This window comes from Ovis canadensis, chromosome 5 (genome assembly GCF_042477335.2).
Source record: "Ovis canadensis isolate MfBH-ARS-UI-01 breed Bighorn chromosome 5, ARS-UI_OviCan_v2, whole genome shotgun sequence".
In the NCBI taxonomy this organism is placed as follows: Eukaryota; Metazoa; Chordata; class Mammalia; order Artiodactyla; family Bovidae; genus Ovis; species Ovis canadensis.
In genome coordinates this window covers 94055514-94081162 of record NC_091249.1, presented here as the reverse complement: position 1 = coordinate 94081162, position 25649 = coordinate 94055514, and the positions used below count along the sequence as shown (strand labels likewise).

General features: G+C 36.4%; 1 protein-coding gene across 18 annotated transcripts in view; it reads left to right on the top strand.

The window, feature by feature from the left end:
- The window catches only part of SSBP2 (single stranded DNA binding protein 2), a 311038-nt gene that overhangs the window by 196504 nt on the left and 88885 nt on the right, over nt 1-25649 (top strand). For 11 of the 18 annotated variants that reach the window (XM_069592559.1, XM_069592557.1, XM_069592567.1 and 8 more), the window contains one exon: nt 25281-25370. The exons of the other annotated variants lie outside the window; for them this stretch is intronic. In XM_069592559.1, the coding sequence (XP_069448660.1) occupies nt 25281-25370 (90 nt within the window). The remainder of the gene's footprint in view (nt 1-25280; nt 25371-25649) is intronic. 18 annotated transcript variants of the gene reach the window in all.

Genomic DNA, 25649 nt, shown 5'->3' with positions numbered 1-25649 from the left:
CCTCTTAGTTTGATGTATGTTGCTTTTTTGCATTATACAAGAATTACTCTAACGTTTGTACCAGCTGCCCTGCTGTGCCCCTGAAAACACAAAATGTGTTTTATTCATTGTTGTATTTCCCAGAGTACATCACAACTAATACACACTCAACAAGTATCATAAATGAATCCCCTGAACCTCAGTTATTTCGTATACTATGCCTGAGAGAGCTACTTGTTTCTTTATCAACTTAATCGGAATAAACTATGTGGTTATGTTTTTAGACTTCATTCACAAACCTAATTCTTTCTATGACTATCATTATTATTATTACTACTACTAATTACTTCTATTACTACTCCTTGAAATATTTTTATACTTTAGTCAAGTGGTTATAGAACGATTGTAAATTTCAGTGCATTGTAGTAAAAATTTGTTTCTTTCTTAAGTGTGGCTAGGATTGCCAGATAAAATAAAGGATGCCCAGGCAGAGTGACATTAGCGTAATGGTAGCATAAGGCAACCCTCATCTTTGTGCCCCCAACTTCAATAACAAAAGTCTAACATCCATCCATTAACTCAGTGGCATCATCAACTTGATGGACATGAGTTTGAGCAAACTCTGGGAGATGGTGAAGGACAGGGAAGCCTGTCATGTCCATCGGGTCGCACAAAGTTGGATGCTACTAAACATTAACAGAAACAACTCTGTGGAATTGTGGAATCCAGCAACCTTGCCAACCAGTGCATGGGGTAATAGGTAATCGATTTGGGTACCAGCTGTGGAACATACAGGAGACTGTGAACCAATTCTGGATACTCTCGGCTGCAGTCTTGGAGCACCTGCAGAACAGAGATGAGAGAGCCTTTGTGAAAGTCCAGGTTTCCAAAACCCTATTAGAGACGGGGGAGCAAAAAGAGTGGCTGCATTGAAGTGGGTGAGAGGAATAGCTCCTCTCTGTCAGCATCATTCCTCCTCCAAGGAGGCGCAGTTTAGGGCTACACCAGACAGGTGGTAGCTGTGTGGAGTACTGCCAGAGAGACACATTCCTCTCTCACAACATCCAGAGCATTAAAGAGGGAGCTTCCTGGCTAGGGGAGGAAGCAGAATAGGAGAGCAGCGTAACGCTCTGCATTAGCTGGATAAACCTGCTGACTGTGCCCTGGACTCCATTGGAGTGTTCACCCACCAGCCAAAGGGAAAACTTCACCCGTGGATACCCTCAACTGACCGGTGGACATCCCCAGTGTGTGCATGCGAAACCCACACCTCTCCCCATTCTGTCGCTGGCTCCCTGGGTGGCCCCCAGGGCTGCTGTGAGAGCAAGCTCTGGTAAGCAAGGAGCTCACTCAGACAGTAGACCAGGCTCTGTGGGCAATGGAGAAATAATAAACTTGAGCTGAGGTGCCACCTTCAGAAAAACAGAGGGCTATTAGCATCTGGCCTGGTGCACTGTAGAATCTGAAGCAGACCAGCTTAAGAATTCAACCTCTGGAGGGAGCAAGAAGCGTGGAGCATTTGTGTCCATAGGTCAAAGAATACCTTGGAATCTCTATCAGGACTGATACAAGGTATTTTTACTCTAAAGAGAGTTAATAAAAATTGGAGAAGGTGACTGCTATTTTAAATGCAAACAACAGTGGAAAACTTCAAGGAACATGAAAAATCAAAATCATGACATCACCAAAAGATCCCAGTAATCTTCTAATAAGCAAGTCCAAAGACATGGATATTTGCAATTGACCTAATAAAGAATTTCAAAATGGCAGTTTTAGGAAAAACTCAGTGAACCATTCTTCTTATCAAACAGACTTTGTCTTTTCAGGTGTGCATTTTCAACATAAACTTGGCCATGTATATTCCTGGCAGTACCACTCTTTGCTCTTTAGTTCACAGCTTCCTTTTTATAGCAATTGTTTCAAATATCTCCTTTCCAAATGTTCTCAGTTTCAGCTTCTCTCAGAAACAGCTGATAACTTCATGTCCTTTTTGACAGACGACCAAGACCATCTGGAATGAACTTCATGATATACTGCTTTCACCTCGATTAATATTTATTTTCTTTACCAATAGATGATTATAATCTTGTCCTTGCTTTCTGTTTCAGAAGAAAGGTCCTTCTTCCCTTTCTAAACTATGCTCTCAATTTCATTTCTTTGTCTCTTAGAAGTCCTGCTTTCAATTTATCATTTTCTTATATGCTTTCCCTATCTAAATAAAACCTCCATTTGACTGTCTTCTTCCTTTTAACTACCTTATGATTTCTGTAGTGTCTTTATTAGCTAAGATTTTAAGATCCATAGCTACTACCTGTATTTCCTAGCAACTTTGTTTTCACACCTTATGCTATAGCTTTCACACTAAACCTCACTGTAATTATATTTCTTTGCCTTGTTAATTCTTATTTACTTCAAGAGTAAGCTCCAGAATAATAATTTACAAGAAGCCTTCTTTAAACTCCCCAGATGAACTCTTCATGAATTTCTCTTTCTTTTTAGTGTGTCTAGTTCCCACTTTATAGTACATTTGTTCCTTTAGAGCTGTAATCATATCTTGTTTGTATTTACAGTGGTTAATATGTAAGCTCATAATTAGTTTTTTTAACTGACCTGAAAGTCAGCATCTTTTCCTTTCCTAAAACTTCTTGATCAGTGTGTCATTCAGCATTTTTAATGTTCCAAATGATTACCTCTTCTGCCTTCTAAACCTTTCTTGTTTATTCCCTCCAGATTCTTTTTTTCAGAGCCTGTATTTGCCAATGTTTGCTTGGCACCATAAAATTATCACTGTATGTATTAACATAGCTTTCAGTGAGCATGTCTTTTAACATTTTCTGTGCTCTTGGGCACAGGAGATTTAGTGATTTAAATAGGTAGCCCTCCTCTCCTGAAAACTTCATTGACTCAAATGAGAGAAGAACATTCAAATAATCATAAGTTATATGTTATACTATGCCAGGTAATCGACTTTCTCCCATTTGACATGAGGTACCTTCATTCATTCATTTTCAAGTTTTCATGTGAAGATTTGATATGAGCACATATGTGCTTATAAAAAGGTAATTATTGGCAGCATTAAATGTGGGCCTGAGAGAAACAGGAAAAAAACAGGGGCTGTTGTAACAATCTTTCATAAAACACAAGGGAGGACTTGATTTTGACAATGGCCGTGGGACAAGGGTGGGAAAACAAGATATTTATCTAACTTTCATCTTTCATCCATGTTTCAGTTGTGTATTTTCCCCTTGGACTCTCAAATACCTCTACATGTATATCAACTCAAACTAGAAACAAATAACAATAGAAACAATAGCTAATATTTAATGATCCTTATATGCCAGCAAATTTGGAAAATTCAGCATTTGGACTGGAAAAGGTCAGTTTTCATTCCAATCCCAAAGAAAGGCAATGCCAAAGAATGCTCAAACTACCGCACAATTGCACTCATCTCACATGCTAGTAAAGTAATGCTCAAAATTCTCCAAGCCAGGCTTCAACAATACGTGAACCGTGAACTTCCTGATGTTCAAGCTGGTTTTAGAAAAGGCAGAGGAACCAGAGATCAAATTGCCAACATCCGCTGGATCATGGAAAAAGCAAGAGAGTTCCAGAAAAAACATCTATTTCTCCTTTATTGACTATGCCAAAGCCTTTGACTGTGTGGATCACAAGAAACTGTGGAAACTTCTGAAAGAGATGGGAATACCAGACCACCTGACCTGCCTCTTGAGAAATCTGTATGCAGGTCAGGAAGCAACAGTTAGAACTGGACATGGAACAACAGACTGGTTCCAAATAGGAAAAGGAGTACGTCAAGGCTGTGTATTGTCACCCTGCTTGTTTAACTTATATGCAGAGTACATCATGAGAAATGCTGGGCTGGAAGAAGCACAAGCTGGAATCAAGATTGCCGGGAGGAATATCAGTAACCTCAGATATGCAGATGACACCACCCTTATGGCAGAAAGTGAAGAGGAGCTAAAAAGCCTCTTGATGAAAGTGAAAGAGGAGAGTGAAAAAGTTGCCTTAAAGCTCAATCAACATTCGGAAAACGAAGATCATGGCATCCGGCCCCATCACCTCATGGCGAATAGATGGGGAAACAGTGGAAACAGTGTCAGACTTTATTTTTTTGGGCTCCAAAATCACTGCAGATGGTGACTGTAGCCATGAAATTAAAAGATGCTTACTCCTTGGAAGGAAAGTTATGATCAACCTAGATAGCATATTCAAAAGCAGAGACATTACTTTGCCAACAAAGGTCTGTCTAGTCAAGGCTATGGTTTTTCCAGTGGTCATGTACGGATGTGAGAGTTGGACTGTAAAGAAATCAGAGCACCGAAGAATTGATGCTTTTGAACTGTGGTGTTGGAGAAGACTCTTGAGAATCCCTTGGACTGCAAGGAGATCCAACCAGTCCATCCTAAAGGAGATCAGTCCTGGGTGTTATGTGGAAGGACTGATGTTGAAGCTGAAACTCCAATACTTTGGCCACCTGATGTGAAGGGCTGACTCATTTGAAAAGACTCTGATGCTGGGAAAGATTGAGGGCAGGAGGAGAAGGGGACAACAGAGGATGAGATGGTTGGATGGCATCACCAACTCAATGGATATGGGTTTGGGTGGACCCCAGGAGTTGGTGATGGACAGGGAGGCCTGGCATGCTGCGGTTCATGGGGTCGCAAAGAGTCGGACACGACTGAGCGACTGAACTGAACTGAATGATCGTTTACTTTATGTCAGTTATTCTCATTGCTTTATTTGAATTCACTCATTTTTTTCTCCAACAACTTTACATGATAGATACGTTTATTATGCACATTTTCTGAAGGAGGAACCATTGCACTGAGAGTTTCAGCAGCTGCCAGTATCACACAAGATCCCTGTTCTTCTGGGTTTTGTTTGTTTGTTTTTAACCACAGTACTATACTGTCTGAACCCTGGAGGAGGGCATGGCAGTCCACTCCAGTATTCTTGCCTGGAGAATCCCATGGACAGAGGAGCCTGGCAGGGGTGGCAAACAGTCGGACACGACTGAAGTGACTTAGCAGCAGCAGCATACTGTCTGAAACCTGCATTGTTTCTCTCCTGCCTTCTCTTCTGTGTCCATTCCTTTGTATCACCATGTCTGCCATCCATTTTTGCAGACTGAAAACCTGGATCTTTTAAAATGCTGGTGTCTGCTTTCAGTTTTTACTTGTTTTTCTTTCCTCTTTTTACTGCCAGAAAAATGTCACTATCATGTTACTGAGTTGCTTCATATCTTTGAGACATATAATATCTATCAACTCACTCAATCAAATACACTGTGGTATAGTTCTCAGCATTCTTGATATATTTTCCAGAATTCCCAGCAACTGGTCCTATCACATGCATACAACTCTTCCCCCAATGACCAAGCAAGGACATTTCCTGTCTTCTATAGTTCCTTTGTATTTCATTGCTTTCTTAGTTTTTTTGTTTTTATTCTGGTCTGAATTTTTATTTATTTTTATTCCTTTCTATAAGGAATACTCTTCAAGATTCAGCTTAACCATGATTATCTTCTGTGAAGTTAATCCCAATGTTTAGTTGTTTTTGTCTTAATGTAGGTTCCTGCAGCACTTATAATAAGCTGTTTTCTGAATTACCTGTGCCTTTGGTGAGGTGATCCCTGGGTTGGGAAGATCCCCTGGAGAAGGGAAAGGCTACCCACTCCAGTATTCTGGTCTGGAGAATACCATGGACCGTATAGTCCATGGGGTTGCAAAGAGTCAGACATGACTGAGTGACTTTCACTTTCACTTTGGTGAGGCACTGGTCTCCTGGGCATTGCAGAAAGGACGGAGACTTCTCTGGGATCGCCTTATCCGAGCTGCATCGGGGGGGTTAGTGTGTGTGGGATAGGTTGCCGTGCCTCACCTTGGGCATGAATACCCATGGTTTCTCATAAAGAACGTGAGATCGTTTCATACCCATGGTTTCATACAAAGAACGTGTAATATTTTTAACGAGGCAGTAAAATACACTATAGTTTATAACTTTTCCCCCAATCTGAATGGTGTTTGTTTACTTCTGAGATCTCTTTTTTTAACTTTCCACTTCAATGCAGTTTTGGGGGCTAGAATACACACAGTATACTTGGTTTCACCCCATAGCTGTGTTTTTACCATTACATATCATACTTGATTATATGCAGTACCTTACACAATCAAATAATCATTCTTTCTTTTCTACAATAAACTTAAGAATAGAATCTTACATCCTGCTCCACTCAACTACATCTGGCAAGTGTCAAGTCTAAAATAGAAACATAATAAATATGTTTGTAAATTTCAAATGGGGGCTCCCTATATTACTGTACCGTGATAAATCTAAAACAGCTAATGTTTCTATAGCCCTTCTCATTAGCTGCTGCTGCTAAGTCACTTCAGTCGTGCCCGACTCTGTGCGACCCTGTAGACGGCAGCCCACTAGGCTCCTCTGTCTCTGGGATTCTCCAGGCAAGAATACTGGAGTGGGTTGCCATTTCTCATCAGCTAATGTGTACATTTAAGCTGTGAACTTTCTCTAAGTACTGTTTTAGCTATCCAAGTTTTAAAATGTAGGACTTTTTTTTTTTTACATTTATTTTTATTTTTATTTTTTTTTAGTTTTTTATTTTTTAAATTTTAAAATCTTTAATTCTTACATGCATTCCCAAACATGAACCCCCCTCCCACCTCCCGCCCCATAACATCTCTCTGGGTCATCCCCATGCACCAGCCCCAAGCATGCTGTATCCTGCGTCAGACATGGACTGGTGATTCAATTCTTACATGATAGTATACATGTTAGAATGCCATTCTCCCAAATCATCCCACCCTCTCCCTCTCCCTCTGAGTCCAAAAGTCCATTATACACATCTGTGTCTTTTTTCCTGTCTTGCATACAGGGTCGTCATTGCCATCTTCCTAAATTCCATATATATGTGTTAGTATACTGTATTGGTGTTTTTCTTTCTGGCTTACTTCACTCTGTATAATTGGCTCCAGTTTCATCCATCTCATCAGAACTGATTCAAATGAATTCTTCTTAACGGCTGAGTAATACTCCATTGTGTATATGTACCACAGCTTTCTTATCCATTCATCTGCTGATGGACATCTAGGTTGTTTCCATGTCCTGGCTATTATAAACATTTCTCCAAAGAAGACATACGAATGGCTAACAAACACATGAAAAGATGCTCAACATCACTCATTATTAGAGAAATGCAAATCAAAACCACAATGAGGTACCACTTCACACCAGTCAGAATGGCTGCGATCCAAAAATCTGCAAGCAATAAATGCTGGAGAGGGTGTGGAGAAAAGGGAACCCTCCTACACTGTTGGTGGGAATGCAAACTAGTACAGCCACTATGGAGAACAGTGTGGAGATTCCTTAAAAAATTGCAAATAGAACTACCTTATGACCCAGCAATCCCACTGCTGGGCATACACCCCAAGGAAACCAGAATGGAAAGAGACACATGTACCCCAATGTTCATCGCAGCACTGTTTAAAATGTAGGACTTTTGTAGTTCTGATCTAAATAGTTTTCCATTGTGGTTGTACATATTTAGAAATATGTATTTTCAATTTCTAAAAGTATATAATTCTGGATAATTTTTAAAAATTTTAATTTTATTGCTTTGTGTTCAAAGAATATAATCCATATTATATATATTCTTGGCTTTTCTGTGCCTCTTTGTGGCCTAGTTTGTGATCAGTTTTTTATGAGTATTCTAAGTGAAAAAAAGTGTACATTTTCTGTTTGTGGGTTCAGGGTCTTAGAAGTGTCCATTAAATCAAGCTTGTTAATGGTGGTCAAATCTAAATTTTAGTTTGTTTGAATATATCAGTTCCTGAGAAGACTCAGTCTCTCACTGTGATGATGGATTTGTAATTTTGTTACCCGATTTATTTTGCTATGTGTATTTTAAAGATGTATTGCTAGATGCATTAGGATCTATATAATTTGCTTGTAAATCATTCCTTTTATCCTTAAGACCCTCTATCTACTGATGCTTTTTGCCTTAAATTTTATTTTTAGACAAAATATCTAGTTTTATCTAGTTGAGTAATCACCAATAGTGATTTCACAAAGAAATAAATGGCTATTTTATGTATCCATTTTCAAAATGGTGTTTAAAGTGGAGTTAACTTAATGGTTATATGTGATTGGCAACCATATATTAGAACTTGATCCTGAAAATGAATTATGTGGTCATCTTACAGTAGTCAAATTACTATTCAGATGAAATGATACTAAAAATAAGTTGACATTTCCCATGTAATGGCACCACTGATTCATGTTCATCACCTGCAGTGAATGCTAACATGAAGATTGTATAATTTATTTCACTTTAGTGTCCTTTAAAACTGTCCAAGCCTATTTAGAAAATAGCAAAGCATGTACCAGCCACATTGACTTCTGTCAACTTGTCTTCCAGGAACTTGATATGCTTGCTTGACATAAAATAACATGGGCTAGTTTAGATTTAAAATATTAATTCTATAAGTGACATAATACTTATTTTAGCCAGAACAAAACATGCCATCATAATAGCATGGATTCTGTTCAGCTATTTTTTTACTGACCACACACCAGGCATGACTAAACACTGTGTAAACAAAAAGAGGAAAACACCTTTGACCTTTTAGGGCTAAGTATTTTCAAACTGAACAGAGAAAATCTCAGTGCAACATGGTTGATACTACAAGAGAATTTATGCAAGAGTTACATAAACCATAAATTCTTATTCATCATTTGTTAATGAAGGTATATATCACTCTAAGTACATACTTAAGGTAGCAATCAATTGTTTTCTCTATAAGAAAATGGAAAAGAAGGACTTAAATGAAAAGAAGTGTGTTTAAAATTCAGTATCAATAAGATTGTTAAAGTAGGTAGGGTGTATGGAATTTCCTCTCTGGAAATATTCTGTAAGAGCCCAGTTATTAGTAAATAAACGTTCTCGCTGCATGTCTTACATGTTCTAAACTGAGCTGATGCTTCTCCCCCTCTTGTCACACTTTGCCTCCAAACCTGGTGCACATCAAGTGCTACCCATCCCACTGCATCCTCACGCTGCTTATGCCAGATATCTGGGTCATCCGTGACATGTCCTTCTTCCTTACTCCCATTTTGTTGGCCTTCACCAGTCTTGGCAATTCTTAAATTTTGAAACATTTTGAATCTATTCACATTTCTTCTCCACTGCTGCCCAAAGACCTCAGCCCACCACAGTGCTACTTCAGAAGGAATCTTCTCTTGCTCCCTCTGTTTCATTTTCTCAAGGGAGCGATCAGAGTTACCTATGTAAAACAATCAATCTGATGATCACATGTGTCTATCAAAACCCTTTGTCAGCTTCTTATTGGCCTTATGATAAAGTTAAATTCATCTCTCATACCACACTTTGGAATCACTTATTGAGCCACGCTGACCTTCCTTACTATTTCTTATACTCTGCCACTCTCTTGCCCATGCTAGGGCCTTTACTTTTCAATTCTTTTAGTTTGTAATAATTTAACTCTGTTGCCTCATTTTGCCCCTTTATCACCAACACTTTCTTCAGTTATCTGCTTAAATTTTACTTCTAGGGGACAGTCTATAATCCTCTATATCTCTTTTTTTTCTAGCATTTATCACTTTGGCAAATAAATATATAATTGTTTACCTCTCTAAATCATAAGCTCCTGGGAACAGGAATAAGGTCTATTCATGGTGGTGGTTTAGTCACTAAGTCGTGTCTGACTCTTGCAACCCCGTGGACTGTAGCCTGCCAGACTCCTCTATCCATGGGATTCTCCAGGCAAGTATACAGGAGTGGGTGGCCATTTGCTTCTCCAGAGGATCTTCCCAACCCAGGAATCAAACCTAGGTCCTGCACTGCAGGCAGATTCTTTACCAACTGAGCTATAAGGGAAGCCCAAGGTCTACTTGATATAGTATCAAACATGTAGTGGGCACAAATATTTGTTGGATAGAAAATGCACTAATCAGTGAAAATTATGAGGACAAAAAATTGGTTTAAAAATATAAGTAAACCTGAAGCATCTCAATCATGTCATCACTTTAAAAATTTCAAATTTTTGCAATTGAATTCAAAGCCTTTTTATGTGGAAAGACTGTCATATGAAAATTTTTTTAGAATCAAAATTTTACCCTTATTAACCATTATTTACAAAACACTGGATCAAATGAATTTTGCCTCCTTCCAGTTAATAAAAGCAAATTAACTGTTTAAGGATAAATATTCCTTATCTTGGGAATATCCAAAAGAATGTGTCTGAAGGCAGATAGTTTCCTAGAATGAATTACGGATGGTTTGAGGGGTGTTGGCATACTCTAGAGCCCACTACCACTGTGTAATATAAGATTTTGTGCATTTGTTTTTTTGTTATTGTTGTTAAAAAGTCAAACTAGTTCTTTGTGTTGAACATATACTTAACTATCCTTCTCTAAATATTTTAAATAACTCAATGCCGTACATATTTTATATCAGTGACCATCAGTGATTACTATTATTACTAGTACGTTGCAGTTGAAGGTTAGAGAAAAAGAATGGTAGGTCAAGTTTGGCCAAAATGTTATCCTAATCACTGCCTCATGAGATTACTGTCTTTAAAGCAGATCTTTAGCATGATTTTCTTTACCTTTCTCTGATCTAATAGAGAGTTCCAGTTATTTACTGAATTTCTCATTTTTAGTCTATTTTTATAGGCATTATTTTTCAGATCTTTGATAAGGCATTTTTTTATATTATCTCTACACCAAAACATTACACAGATATAAAAGCTCCCTTTGCAGGTATCCCTTAATTTGTATATTTACATGTATTAACACACGATAACATTTTGTTTTGTCTGTGGCAGCAATTAAATTCCTCCAAACCTAGTGGCAGAATTAGTTTAAGCCAAGTTAGACTTTATGTTAGTAAACAAAGATTTGGAAAACTGGTTCAGTGACTTAGCCCCTGTTTGTAGTTTGGAGGCCATAGAAACAAATATTTTCATTTATTAATCATTATTTTTATTTTGTGACTTTTATAATCCATCTGTTATACTACTTTTAACAAAACAGTAATTACCATCTTTTAAAAGTAAACAATAGTATTTCTGTTCAAGTTACTTTCAAGTTCTCTTTTTATTCATTATAACTTTTGGAGACATGAGGTAAATGTTGAAGCTTAGAAATTAACCTTTGCATAGATATCATCCCAAAATATAGTGAAATAATATAATTTTTTTCGCACCTATTAAAATTTCTTCTTAAGCATATTTGGGAGACACCCCGCGTCTTGATGAAAGTGAAAGGGGAGAGTGAAAAAGTTGGCTTAAAGCTCAACATTCAGAAAACGAAGATCATGGCATCTGGTCCCATCACTTCATGGCAAATAGATGGGGAAACAGTAGAAACAGTGTCAGACTTTATTTTTGGGGGCTCCAAAATCACTGCAGATGGTGACTGCAGCCGTGAAATTAAAAGACGCTTACTCCTTGAAAGAAAAGTTATGACCCCTAGATAGTATATTAAAAAGCAGAGACATTACTTTGCCGACTAAGGTCCGCCTAGTCAAGGCTACAGTTTTTCCTGTGGTCATGTATGGATATGAGAGTTGGACTGTGAAGAAGGCTGAGCACCGAAGAATTGATGCGTTTGAACTGTGGTGTTGGAGAAGACTCTTGAGAGTCCCTTGGACTGCAGGGAGATCCAACCAGTCCATTCTGAAGGAGATCAACCCTGGGATTTCTTTGGAAGGAATGATGCTGAAGCTGAAACTCCAGTACTTTGGCCACCTCATGTGAAGAGTTGACTCATTGGAAAAAGATTCTGATGCTGGGGAAGATTGAGGGCAGGAGGAGAAGGGGACAACCGAGGATGAGATGGCTGGATGGCATCATGGACTCAATGGACGTGAGTCTGAGTGAACTCTGGGAGATGGTGTTGGACAGGGAGGCCTGGCGTGCTGCGATTCATGGGGTCGCAAAGAGTCGGACATGACTGAGCGACTGAAATGAACTGAACTGAACTGAAGCATATTTGAACTATTTGTTCTGTATAAAATTTAAGAACTTTAAAAAATTTGTCATATTAGATATACATTGTTTCAGGTCCATGCTAATAATGCTGTTAAAGGAAAAAACTCAAAAATACTGACTTTAAATTTCTTCCTACAAAAGCTGTAAATTACAAAAGAAAAAAAGATATTTCACAGAAGTTGTGCCTTTTACATAAACATTTTAACTGACTCTTATGGGATATGACTTCTTAAAAGATGAGTATAGGGTGGTTATCTTCCTCCTGGAAAAATTAAATGCACAGAGATGACAGTGATTCTTGCTATTGATACAGAGCTATACTTCCATGACTGTAATTTGTTCTGTGACAAAGTTTAAAAAAAAAAAAAAAGAACTTCTTAGATAGATATTCTGCAGTCATGCAGTCAGAATAAGTGTGCCTTAGATTCTAAGACAAGCTACTGTAAGATGAGAGAGGAAGCAATTGAGAGAGGGTATATAGCAGATCACTGAGAGGGAGTCAAGACGGTTTTGTAGCTCTGCCATGGAGATCTTAGAGACTCATAGCAGGAAACAGAGGTATGTGCAAATGGTCATCCTTAGGATGCTAGAGAATGAGTAATGGGAATGTTCAGCAGGTGGGAAAAGCTGTGCATGGAGAGGGGGAAGGGGATGGCAAGAAACAAGGCGTACATGTCTAAACAAGTTAACTCTTGGTGCCAAGGGAATCTAACTGCAAAGACTGATGACTCAGCCGTGGCAATAGAAGTCCAGTGGCAGGACATACTTTCTCAGAATGAATATGAGGAACAAACTCAATATAATGTTTTCTTATTGTCTCTAAGGCATTGAGATGCTAGTTAGATGGGACCTGGCACTGAAAGCTCGGCAAATCAAAGTAAGGAAAGGGCTTTTTCCTGGTATAAGGATGGAAGCTGGATCCTAGTTTCTTTGAATCAGTGTACAGGGTCAGGGACCACTAGCAAAGTTGATATGATGGTGAATCCTAAATGATGGTTTCAGGTGTCTTTGTATTTTCCTGTCAGTGGAACTAGCTTGGCTGGAGTCTCAGTGGGATTGGGGATCCTTCAATTAATAGTTAAGGAGCTGTGTCTCTGTGGCTAAGAAGGTGGAGTTAAGAGTCCTGGCAGGTGATTATAACCGGAGTAAAGACGCTTCCTCTGCCATTCTTCTCACTGTGCTTCCTGACTCTTAACTGTGGAAGAGAAAAGCCTGAGATATGATTCAAAGCCACTAAAAGATTTGTGAGACCAAGAATACCACAAAACTAAACGTTGTTCAGTTGGGAGATTGGAAAGACAATTCATTTAATCAAAATTATAGTATTTGCAAATAAGCACTATGCATCAGAGCAAATCCAATAACCTCTAAGAACCCAGAGAGTTCCCTCATTTGTAGGTGCCTCATGGAAAACGTTTTTAAAAGTGAAATAGTAATTTTGGAGGAAGGGTGTTATTAGTTTTCTATTTATGACTTAACAAATTGCCACAGATTGAGCAGCTTTCAAGTTTATTATCTCACAGTTCTCTAGGTCAGAAGTCAGGGTTGACTGGGCTGTTTAGGTCTCACAAGGCTGAAATCAAGGTCTGGGCCTGCTGGGTTCTTATTAGGAGGCTCTGAGAAGAATCAACTTTCACACTTATGTAGGTTGTTGGTAAAATTCAGTTCCTTGTGGTTGTAGGAGTCAGCCAGAGACTGCTTTCAGGTTCTAGAAACCACAATGTTCACAGGCTCCAAGGATTACCCATGGGTATTTTAGTGGAGCTAGTCTGTCTACCATAGAGGAAAGCAATTTTTTGCCAAGGGATGACTTTGATTGTCCAATTTCTCTTACCATAAGAATAGTTAAAATACCTAGACCCCAAACTGGTAGAAACCTAGGGATTTTTATACTGAATCAATAGTGTAGAAAAAAGACAAAGGCTTCCAGCTTTGAAGTCAAAAAGGAAAAAGTAGGGCAACGATCAGAATCAATAACGGTTAAAAACCTAACACTTTTTCCTTGCTTTTCCTTTAAACTATGGTATTTTGAAATACCGCTTAAGGTTATTTTAGTAAGCGTTTGACTAAAATGTCCCCATTTTGTTTCATTTTTAAACAGAAAATTTTATATGCTATTTGAGTTTTCATCACAACTCATAATTTCAAGCAGTATCATCATACTAGGTTCAAAATTCTTTGTGATCAAAATGAATCTGTGCAACTTAGATCAGCTCCAGGCACATAGAAGGTACCTAATATTTGGGTTGCATGTATGGATGCAAAGATATCACCTGGAACTAAATTGTCTCAAGGCAGATTCTTTATGTCCACTCTTTTTCTTTTTTTTCCTTTATAAAGTTATTGAAAATATGGAAGTAGAGAATAGTTCATGTGGTGGTGCAGTTCAAGTAGAGTTCCCTCAATTTATCTTGGGAAGTACAGTCTTACCACATGTTTATGCTGAATTATTTTACATTACTGCAGCCTAACTTCATTAGCTTATTTCAGGTTTACATATTTTTTCTACATGTTATTTTGAAAATTTCAAACATAAAGGGAGAGTTTAGAAATAATACAGTGAATACTCAATACCCCTCACCCAACTAAATCTCCCAATTTTTCAGCCATTTTTCTTATAATCTACCTTCTCTGATTAAAGTTGAATAGAGAATTTAAGGAAGCTGATTTCTGAACTATGAAATATGATGGTTTCTGCTATTTTGAAAATTAACAACTAAATCAAAGTCTGGCAGCTAAAGTATTCTTTAGGAATGAAATCATCACTGTGTTGATCAGAGTCCTTTTGCATTTCTCTTGCACTTAAAACATATTTTAGCATCACTCACTGCTTCCCTTCTATTGCCTATCATATTTCCCATGCTTCTTGCCTTTCGTGTGAAAAAGGTAGCATTTTGTAGAAATTACCAGCCAAATCACTTTTTTTCTTCCACATGGCAAACATTAGCTGTAATGTTTAGATCAATTCTTTTACATTCTGTGTTTCTGAGTACTCAGGAACTACTTCTGATTTTGTTTTTAATGTTATTTCTGGGTCTTGCCCTCTTTTGGAAGCCTAAAGGGTTTGAGTATTATACCCGGGATAATTAAGTTTTGTGAAAACTACCTATAAAATATTTTTAAAACAAGTAGTCAATGATACTGGTTCTCTAGACTCTTTAGGGGGGACTGAGTGGAGTGGACTAGGGTAGAAAGCACGTGACACTAAAAATGAAAGTGAAGACAGAGCAAACTAATGCCTGGCAATAATGAAAGTGATTTTTAGATTGTTTCTGGGATCTAACTTTCCAAAACAGAAAAACTGGTTCATCACAGTCTGAAAATTAAGTGTTTCATATGTTATTGAAATAAGAGGTCCTTTTAAAATTAGAAATGTCTGCATTTTATTTAAACTTAAAATTAGGGATTAGGTTTGTCTTAAGTTATTAATAGCATTTGGTCTTGTTTTTATAGCTATCGACAAAACTGGCAGTGTGTATTTTTAACCTATAGTAATTTTTATTTATATTACAAACAGAAACATGAAATTTCAGAAAGTGTGTGAACAGTTTATCAGTTACAACATTCTAACACTTAATTTTTAGTATCTACTGTCTTTGATAGATAATTGTTTACCATTTTCATAATTATAATCACACACCCAATTCTGTATTTGGAATGTTTTAAATAGCACTACATCATAAATAAGACCTTCCCTGATGGCTCAAATGGTAAAGAATCAGGAGACCCAGTTTGATCTCCGGGCCAGGAAGATTCCCTGGAGAAGGAAATGGCAACCCACTCCAGTACTCTTGCCTGGAGAATTCCATGGACAGAGGAGCCTGGTGGGCTACAGTCCATGGGTCTCAAAGAATCAGACACGACTGAGTGACTAACACTTCCTTTTTCATATCATAAATAAACTCCTTTTTCCCAAATAATTCCATTTGTAACTATGATTTTTGATGGTTGAAACATGTTCTGTCACTTATTTGTACTGCAATTTATAGAGGTATTATATTATTATTAAATTTGACTATTTCTTACTATAAATATATGACAGTGAACATGTTTAATGCACACTGTTTTTCTCATACTTCAAAATTTATACTGGATAGTATCTGAAAAGAAAGATCACTTAATCAACATTTATTACTTTTTATAGCACATGGTGGTATGCATGCGAAGTGCTTTCTACAAGTGTACTGGCCAGTTTTCCATGCCACTATTGTTGTTCAGTTGCTAAGTCATGTCCGAATCTTTTGTGACCCCATGAACTGTTGCCCATCAGGCTTCTCTGTCCATGGGATTTCCCAGGCAAGAATACTGGAGTGGATTGTCATTTCCTCCTCCAGGGGATCTTCCTGACCCAGGGATCAAACCCACATCTCGTGCTTTGGCAGGCAGATTCTTTATCACTGAGCCATCAGGGAAGCCCTTCCATGGCACTATTAACTTGTTAAAATCCTGTCTTAGCAAGATTCCTAAGCATATTTCCAAAGTTATCAAAAATATCATAACTATATACTTAGATGCTAAAAACATTCGCAAGGTTTGCCAGGTCTTTCCTTTACATCTATTAACTGAAAAAAATTTCCCCTCAACTTTTGTAATTAGAAAAAAATAACCCAGATACAATCATTGAAAAGGTTCACATCTCACTAGACAAGAAATTTAGAGATCAATACCTATGGAATCGAAACACTGGTAGTTATAAATATCAAGAAAACATCCATCATATCTTTAGAAGAGAATAACAGTTTACATCCCAAGGAACAAAAATCAGATGGCATCAGACTTCTCAGCAACATTAATACCAGACAACAGTGGTACAGTGATATCTGTAGTTTTGATGTGAGTTAAAAAAGACATTTGCACATATAAGGATTTGGAAAATGGTATTCATACATCCTCTAGCCAACTAAGAAATGTATGCAAATTGCAACTCATATGAGGAGCACAGTTCTGTTATTTTAAGCTGAAAGGGAAAAAACTAGACAAAATTGGAGGGTTTTTTATGCTGAAAGTATAAAACTGATTATAAAACTGAATGTAGAGGTAAAAATTATTACTGAAAGAAGAGGTGATTAAGACAAAAATTTATACCTAAAACTCTAGGTGTTTATAATAAGGGTTAAGAAATAGAGAGGGTGATATAGAATAAGAGAAAGCCACCTTCATGTTTCATAAAGAAAGGTAAACAGTATTGTTTGTATTAACGTTAATACCTTTAAAGCTTAAGATGGAGAAAAGTTTCTTCTTTCTAGCTTTAAAGGACATCTCATTAGATGCATATTAGAGGTCTTTTCTGCTGACAGGTGGAACAGTTAAACAAAATACAGCGTAAAGTTTTAAAATAAATGGATGGGAGGTGATTTGATATATGAGCACACAAAAAGCTGACCTTGAAATATTAATTTTATGACAAATAGATTCAAGGCAGTGATTATTAAACATGAAAAAGAAAAGTTAAATGGACAAGCAGCAGTTGTAGGATATTATATATATATTTGAAAGAGCAAGAGGACAAAAATTAGGGACAATATAAAGGTATTTGGCAAATGGATAAAAATGTAGACCAAGAAAACAGATATTTTATTAAGTATTCCTGGAATATTATGAAAATTGATCCTTGATTAGGCCATATAAAAATTATTCAAAAGTTCCTAAATACAGAAGTTGTGTATCTTGCGTGCATGCTAAGTCACTTCAGTCATGTCTGACTCAGTGTGACCCTATGGACTGCAGCTCACCAGGGTCCTCTGTCCATGGGGATTCTCCAGGCGGGAATACTGGAGAGGGTTGCCATGCCCTCCTCCAGGGATCTTCCTGACTCAGGGATGGAACCTGCATCTCTTTTATCTCTTGCATTAGCAGGCAGGTTCTTTACCACTGGCACCACCTGGGGAGCTCATGGTATGTCTTACCTGGGCACAATTGGGAAACTGGAAACTAAAAATGAAAATAAAACCTCCATCCATTTGTAAATTAAAGTATATCTTTGGTTACATGTACAAAGTTTGATAATAGTGTTCTCATTTTTTTCTAAATCATCTAATCAGTATAATTTTGGTTTCCAGTTATATCCAGTAACTCTTTGGAAAATTAAAATTGTATTTATTGGATGATCTAGGGAAAAAGCCATGAATACCACCATCAGAGCTTGCAGATGCAATCAAGGATAAATTCAGAGCCAAATTTACAGTTTCATATTATTTATCTTTTTAAAAAAGAGAAAATATTTACTAATTTATTAAAAAGTTTGAAAATAAAACCTTTTTTAAACAAAGGAAAGTAGAAAAAAATTTTAAAGAATAAAATATATTAAATAGGAAAAAAAGGTGAATTAATAGAACAATTCCTGGCAAAGATAATGATGACAATGATGACAACACTAATTCAGTTTAGGAGAAAGCAAGTCAGCCTCTGTTAAGGACCAACGGTTCAGGAAGGCAGGCCAGAGCAGGTAGGCAGGCTGTGCTCCCGAGTCATCCAGAGACTAAGGCTGGCGAGTCTTGCGCCATTGTTCAGGTCATTGGTCTTATAGGCATGACAGAAATTGGATCTGCAATTAAAAGTAGGTAGGAGAAGGCAATGGCAACCCACTCCAGTACTCTTGCCTGGAGAATCCCAGGGATGGCGGAGCCTGGTAGGAGGCCGTCTATGGGGTCGCACAGAGTCAGACACGACCGAAGCGACTTAGCAGCAGCAGCAGCTGCAGGAGGAGGCATCCAGAAAATGATGTGTACCCCTTCTGCTCACATTAGTAAGAGCTTAATTCTTGGTGAGAGCAACGGATACTGAGCAGCATCACGTAGCTGGGTTGTGGTCCCTGGCTGCTGTTCTCTGGACAGATGGTGGTGGTCTACCTGCAGGCTCTCACAGCTGCTACAGAGGACCTTTGTAAAACATATGAGAGTAGTGTGTATATGAATAAACAAAAAGTCCCAAAGAAATGAACTTTTCTGGGAAAAGGATAAATGAACAGAATTGAAGTAAATAAGGTAAAAATTATAAAAAATAATAAGGACCATAATTACTTCCAAAATTGCCTTTGTATTCAGGCAGTTTTATCACTGCATATTTTTTAACTTCACAAAGTAGATAAACACCACATTATGTAAATTTCTTCAGAGCATTGCAAAAGAGTTTGCCATCCACTCCATTTTAAGGAAGCAGAATAATCCTAATGCTTAAATTTGAAAATATAATCTAGCAAGGAATTTTCTAAACCTGTCTCATTTAGAAAATAGATATGAAAATCCTAAATAAAATATTTTAGCTAATAAAATTATTAGCCTATTAAAAGGATCATCCATAATGATCAAGCATAGCTTATCTCAAATACAATGATGGTTTAAGAAAACTGTCAATATATAGTACTTATATCACGCTTCCCAAAAGAAAAACTAAATAATACCAATCAAATATGAAAAGGCAATGTGTCTCTTATTATTCCTGATCTTTGAAAAGTATTTAAAAAATACTAGGCATAGAAATATTTCTTAGTATGGTAAAGAACATGTCTTCAACCAATAGCCGAAGTATTTAACTGTGCTCTGCATTAAAATTATGAAGACAGAAAAACTACTACAGAGCCATGCTTAACCATGGTTTTGATTTCTGCAGTTTTTGTTTTTCACAGACAACTAGGATCTGAAAAAAATCAAAGATTCAGAAATAAGCAGTTCATAAGTTTTAAAATGTACACTATTGTGAGTAGTGGGATGAAGTCTCACCCTGTCCTGCATCATCCTGCCTAGGACATGAATCATCCCTTTGTCCAGCTTAACCCACCCATTGATCGGTCAGCAGCTGTCTGGGTTATCAAATCCACTCTCATGGTATCACAGAGCTTGTGTTCATGTGACCCTTACTTTGCTTATTAATAGTCCAAAGCACAACAGTAGTGATGTGGGCAATTCAGATACACCAGAAGAAGTTGGAAAAGGCTTCCTTTAAGTGAAAAGTTGAAAGTTCTAGACTTAATAAGGAAAGAAAAGCAATCGTATGCTGAGGTTGCTAAGATCTTTGCTAAGAACAAGTCTTCTATGAAATTGTGACAAAGGAAAAAAGACATCTCTGCTGGTTTTCACACCTCAGACTGCAAACGTTATGGCCACAGAGCATGATGAGCACTTGGTTAATGTAGAAAAGGCATAATAACACTTGTGGCTGGGAGACATGAACAAGACTTCAGCGAGAGATCCTCTGAACCAGGTGATATCAAGCCATTTTCTGCCAGTAAGGGATGGTTACACAGATGCAGGAATAGGTTTAGATCAAATAATATAAAAATTATGAAAAAGCTGCATCTGTTGATGAAAAAGCCACTGCCAGAAGTGAGGAAGGAAAGGAGAGAGACCACATTCATAGAACTTTCATCACAGTATCTTGTTATAATCATGTTATTTTTAGTTATTGTTCATCTCTTACTGTGCCTAATTTATAAATTAAACTTTATCATAATTATATATGTATAGGAAAAAACATATACAGGGTTCAGTACTATCTGCAGTTTCAGGCATCCAGTGAAGGTCTTGGAATCTATTCCCCATAGATAAGGGAGTCTACTGAATCAACATTTTAAATGTTTCTCAAAACAATACTTGTATCTGCCTTAAAAATAGCACAAATGTCTTAAGAGTAAATACCAATACTCTGCCAGGTCTGTTCCTACTCATTTCTTCCTATTTCCAATAAGTGTATCACTATTTTAGTTTCTGTTATTACCTTCACAATTTTACATATACTTTAAAGATCATTTTCCTTTTCTACCAAATGTAGATTTTATGTCTTGATTCCCAGTTTATTCCTAGGCAGGTGGTTCTATACCAACCTTAGTAACTAAAACTGTTAGTTACTTAATGTGTATTTTATAATCGACTGCATCCTAGTTTTAATTTTAAGCAAAATTTTATTTTATGCCTGTTGTTTTGAAACTTTCTTACAAAAGTATATACAACTTTTTTTTTGTCTACCGGAGGCTACTAGTGATAATAACTAAGGTTAAAATAAGAACTCTTCTAGCTTTTATTTTAGATTGTTAAAAAAAGGAACATATAAAATAACAGCATACCTCACTGTTCTTTACATTCAGAAATAGAGAATTAGAGAATGAAAATAGTATTAAAATTCAGTTATATGATAGCATTGAAGAGAAAATGGGAAATGGTGCTAGACACATATACAAGGGAAAAGTTAATAACATGAGGAAGGAGCATAGGTTGACTTGTGCCTTGTTACAAGGCAGAAAGATATGAAAACACAAAGTCGAAGAAAGGAGACTCAAATATATAGCAACATGAAGACTCATTTTGTGGTGACTCTTTAAAGTTCATTGTAATATTTTCCCTGGGAAAGCAAATAATTGTTCCATAATTTATTTCACTTGGAAGTATCAAATTTAATATATTGTATTTATAAAAAGTAAGTAAAGATAGTGATTTAGGAAAATATTTTTTAAATTAAAATTTTTACTTTCAAAAAAAGCATTGAAATTCAAGTCACGTGGCAAAGTTAATTTAAGAGCAGTTAGAAAATACAAATCTGAAAGTATATATTAAAGTCATATAAATTAAACCAGTAAAAAGAAAAATGTTTTTAATGGTAATTAATATTTTTACATTTGCTCCAAAAATATTCACTTAATTAGAAGAAATATTTTAAAATCATATTATTTATGTCTTTCTTTTTCACAGGAGAGAGAACATAAAAAGTCAACCCTAAATAATTGTGGATATATTATATATAAAGGATTTTCCATGGTATTCTAATGGGAATTCACACAAATCCAGTGAAGCTAATGCTTTGTAGTAGCTCTTAGTATAATTAAATTATTTGTTCTCCTTTTGTAATTCAGTCACAACCCACCGCCCCCCCCCCCCAGAATAATACATACTTTATGAGTTAGAACCAACAAAATTTTTGTGGATCCTCCAGTCATGAGATAAATTTGTCTCATGAGTTGGAAGTAAACTTGAAACAAGTCTCAGAAATTCAGCCATGAAACCCAAGAAATGCAGTATTTCGCCCTTCTACATAAAGCTTTAATCCCTAAAACCTGATTCTTCCGTGGCTTACAGTTTCAAAGCATGTTTTAATATTATTTATATTGCTACTGTATATAAATGAGCAATTTAGGTAGTTTGAAAAATACACTGTTTTCCAGTGCTTAGAGTAACATTTAGTGTGTCTTTTTAGTGTTTATTTTCAGACTAGTATTTGTTATTGATTACCGTCGTGTACCAAATCGTCCTCTAAGCTTGAGTCCACACAGTACAACAAAGGGAGCAATTATCCCTTGTCAGTAAATCCCAGAAGAATGGACGGATAATTCAGCTCACAACTGTGATCCACAAAGTGAAGTGTGGACTGAAATGCTCTACACTAGTGCTTTGTACTGGGTAAATAAACTTGATAATTACTAGTATTCCGTTCACTTCGATTTGTGTCCTTAGGCCAAGTCTAGAAGTTGCTATTACACCAGAAAACTAAAGCATCATGCTCTATACTAGAATGTGGCTGCAAACCTATTTTCAAGACCTCTCTATTGTTATGGCCACAGTATGATTATTATGAAAGAAAAATTTTCTAATAATTCTCATGACACTGTGAAGGAATAGGTGCAAAATATAAGTATGGAAGACATCTTTAAAATGTAGGAAGGTGATCTCAACTACAGCATATTTAAATCAGTCACCATAATTTGATCCATTTGTTTGGTTGATTCATTCATTTCTGACTATTCTATTTAAAATTATAATTCCTACCCTCTTAACTGGGAACTCTCTTATTTCTTGTTTTCTTTTTCTCCATAGCACTAATTGTGTTTTTCCCCCCTCACTAGAATGTTAATTCCAAAAAGGCAAGGATTTTTTTTTTTTTCTATTGCATCAGCTATTATGTTGTAGAGCTTGATAAGAGTGTCTTGGCAAGATATATTTTGATTGAATTTATTAAATAATTTTGAAGTCATAAAATTAAAATTAAAAAGGTATTTCAGATTTAACTTAAATCTTCATCTATATCATTTGTTTCATTTTTAAATAATAGCTGAAAAAAAGCCCTTACAAAACATATACAGTGAAGAACTTTGAATAAAAAACTAGTATATTTTATACCTTTTAACAATGTGATCCGCACCACCACCCCCCCACCCCGACCCCCGGAAAAGAGAAAAAAAAAACAGGAGCCAATGACAACCTAACATCTTTATTTGTTAAGTTTTAGTTTTGATACAAACAAATATTTTTCCCTTTAGATAGGCAAAAGCTTTTTTAATATACTTACAGTCCTATGCTATGCTCAGTCATGTCCAGTTCTTTGCAACACCATAGACTGTGGCCCACTAGATTACTCTGTCCATGGGATTTCCCAGGCAAAAATACTGGAGTGGGTTGCCATTTCCTCCTCCAGGGGATCTTCCCAACCCAGGGATCGAACCTGTGTCTCCTGCGGCTCCTGCATTGGCAGGCAGATTCTGTATACCACTGAGCCACCTAAACCCCAGTATACTTGCTAAAGAATTACAAGAGAAATAGCATATTTGTACAGCACTAAGCAGTTGCAGCAATTCACTAAATTCTGTTTTTTTCTTGTAAACCTGCTCAACGTAGTAGCGTACGTTTCTGTAAAAGCAAAGGTGAGTGTGGTTTACAAACTTGTCTCTTTTAAGTAAGTTTTTTCTTACAGGAAAAGGTTACTGTTCTACAATTAATTAGAACAATAGTGACACCCTCTGTCTAACTTTTAGTACTAAGAGCAACTTCCCCATTATAGTAATTGACTGTCAAAAGATGTAGATCAAATCTTTCTTCCTAGATCTGCCTGTAACCATATATATTTAACTAAAAGAAGATAAATGTTTGGTAAAGTTTTCTCTTACTCTAATATTATATATGAAAATTTATACAAGTTTAGTTAAAATGAGAAAGCAATTTGCCTTTAATTTTTTTAAAAAACATGAGTGTTGATATAAAATTCAAATTACAATATGTGACAAATGGTAGGTATTGATGTACACTGAAATTGCATGTTTTTGTTTAAAATGGGATAGATTGATGTTTAATCTTAATATCTAAGAAATACTATTTCTCCTTTAATACTATGTGTTTTATCAGAAGTTTAGAATTTTGGCGTTCATAGGGAAACACTTTAGATAACCAAGTTTAAATCTAGGTTTCCTCAGGAAAGACCAAAATCATTGGCCTTGATTGATAATAACTTCCAGTGCTATAGAATAAACATACTTTAGTATCTTATCAGTTTATATACTGGGAAATATATGCTGCAAATAGACTGAGATATTACATCTTCTCATGGAATTTAATGCATGAATGAATAAACTGATGGGAGAAAAGTATAACAAATACAGTAGATCTTGGATTTGAGTTACTTTCATAACAGAACTGTTGGATTCATACTGATCTGTCTTTTACATATTTCTGATCCCTTCTTGACTGTTCTTAGGATTTGTAATATATCTAAACAGACTAAGGGATGAAATCCGTGGTTGTAAAATAGTTGTATGTATTACTGCTCTATGTAAGAATTAAATCTGAAGCCTTGACTCAATTACGAAGAGCCTATCCCAAAGTTTTTCATATTACTATTTCATGAAGCTGTAGGATTCCATGAAATAATTTGCAAGTAAAGTAGACTTTGAATTTTTCAATCTGATTTTTTAATAATCTGTTTATATGAGACTAATCTGTGCAAATCTAATTCCTTTCTCTTATTCAGTCTCCTAATTACTTTTTCATCCTCACCACGCTATTTTTGCTATTTTGGCTACCAATTATAGCATTTATATTAGAAAGTGAATAAAGTGAGTGTTGCTACCTAAAGACAGAGAATTAATCTAAACAGAGCTCCTTTTTCCATCTTGTACAACCATCATTTTCAAACTTGTTACTTATTTACCTATTGGTTGTTGATGTTGCCATTTCATAAGTCTTTGCCTTAAAATAAAGCATTTATTTAAATTTCTATCATTTTATCATATTAATTGCCTTTTATATATCACTCAAATATAGCATCTTATTATAGTTTGTAATTTTAAAAAGTTTTAAAGAGATCTGTTTAAACCAAATAACTTAGTCATATACCAAAGTAACTACTATATCTTAGTTTACCGCTGGAGTGGGAAAAATTACCAATATTTGTTCCCAGGAATGAAAAACTTCCCTTCCTACAGTCTGTTATCATCAGTCTTTGGTTTTGTGCCTTCTCTGTAATGATCTAGGTTTGTTTCTCCTTTATTCTTTGCAGAGTGCTGCAGCAGCTCCCAGTCCAGTGCTAGGAAACATTCCCCCAGGAGATGGCATGCCAGTAGGCCCTGTACCACCAGGGTTCTTTCAGGTACTCAGAGCAACTCTGACTAGGACTGTTAAGGCATAGGAACTCCTGTTCAATTTTATTGAAAGACACAAAGGAGAATGAGGCTATTGTAATCCTTAAAGTAAACATAATACTGTGCAGCCAACTCTTGATTATTCAGAGACCTGTTTTAGTATGTAGATTAGCCCTTCCTTCCAAGGTTTTATTTGTTGTCCAATTTTTATTCGTGTATGTATTTTGCCATTCACTTTTCAAGTAAGAAAGGTAGCTTAAGTGCAAATTAGCCCGTTAAGCTAATGT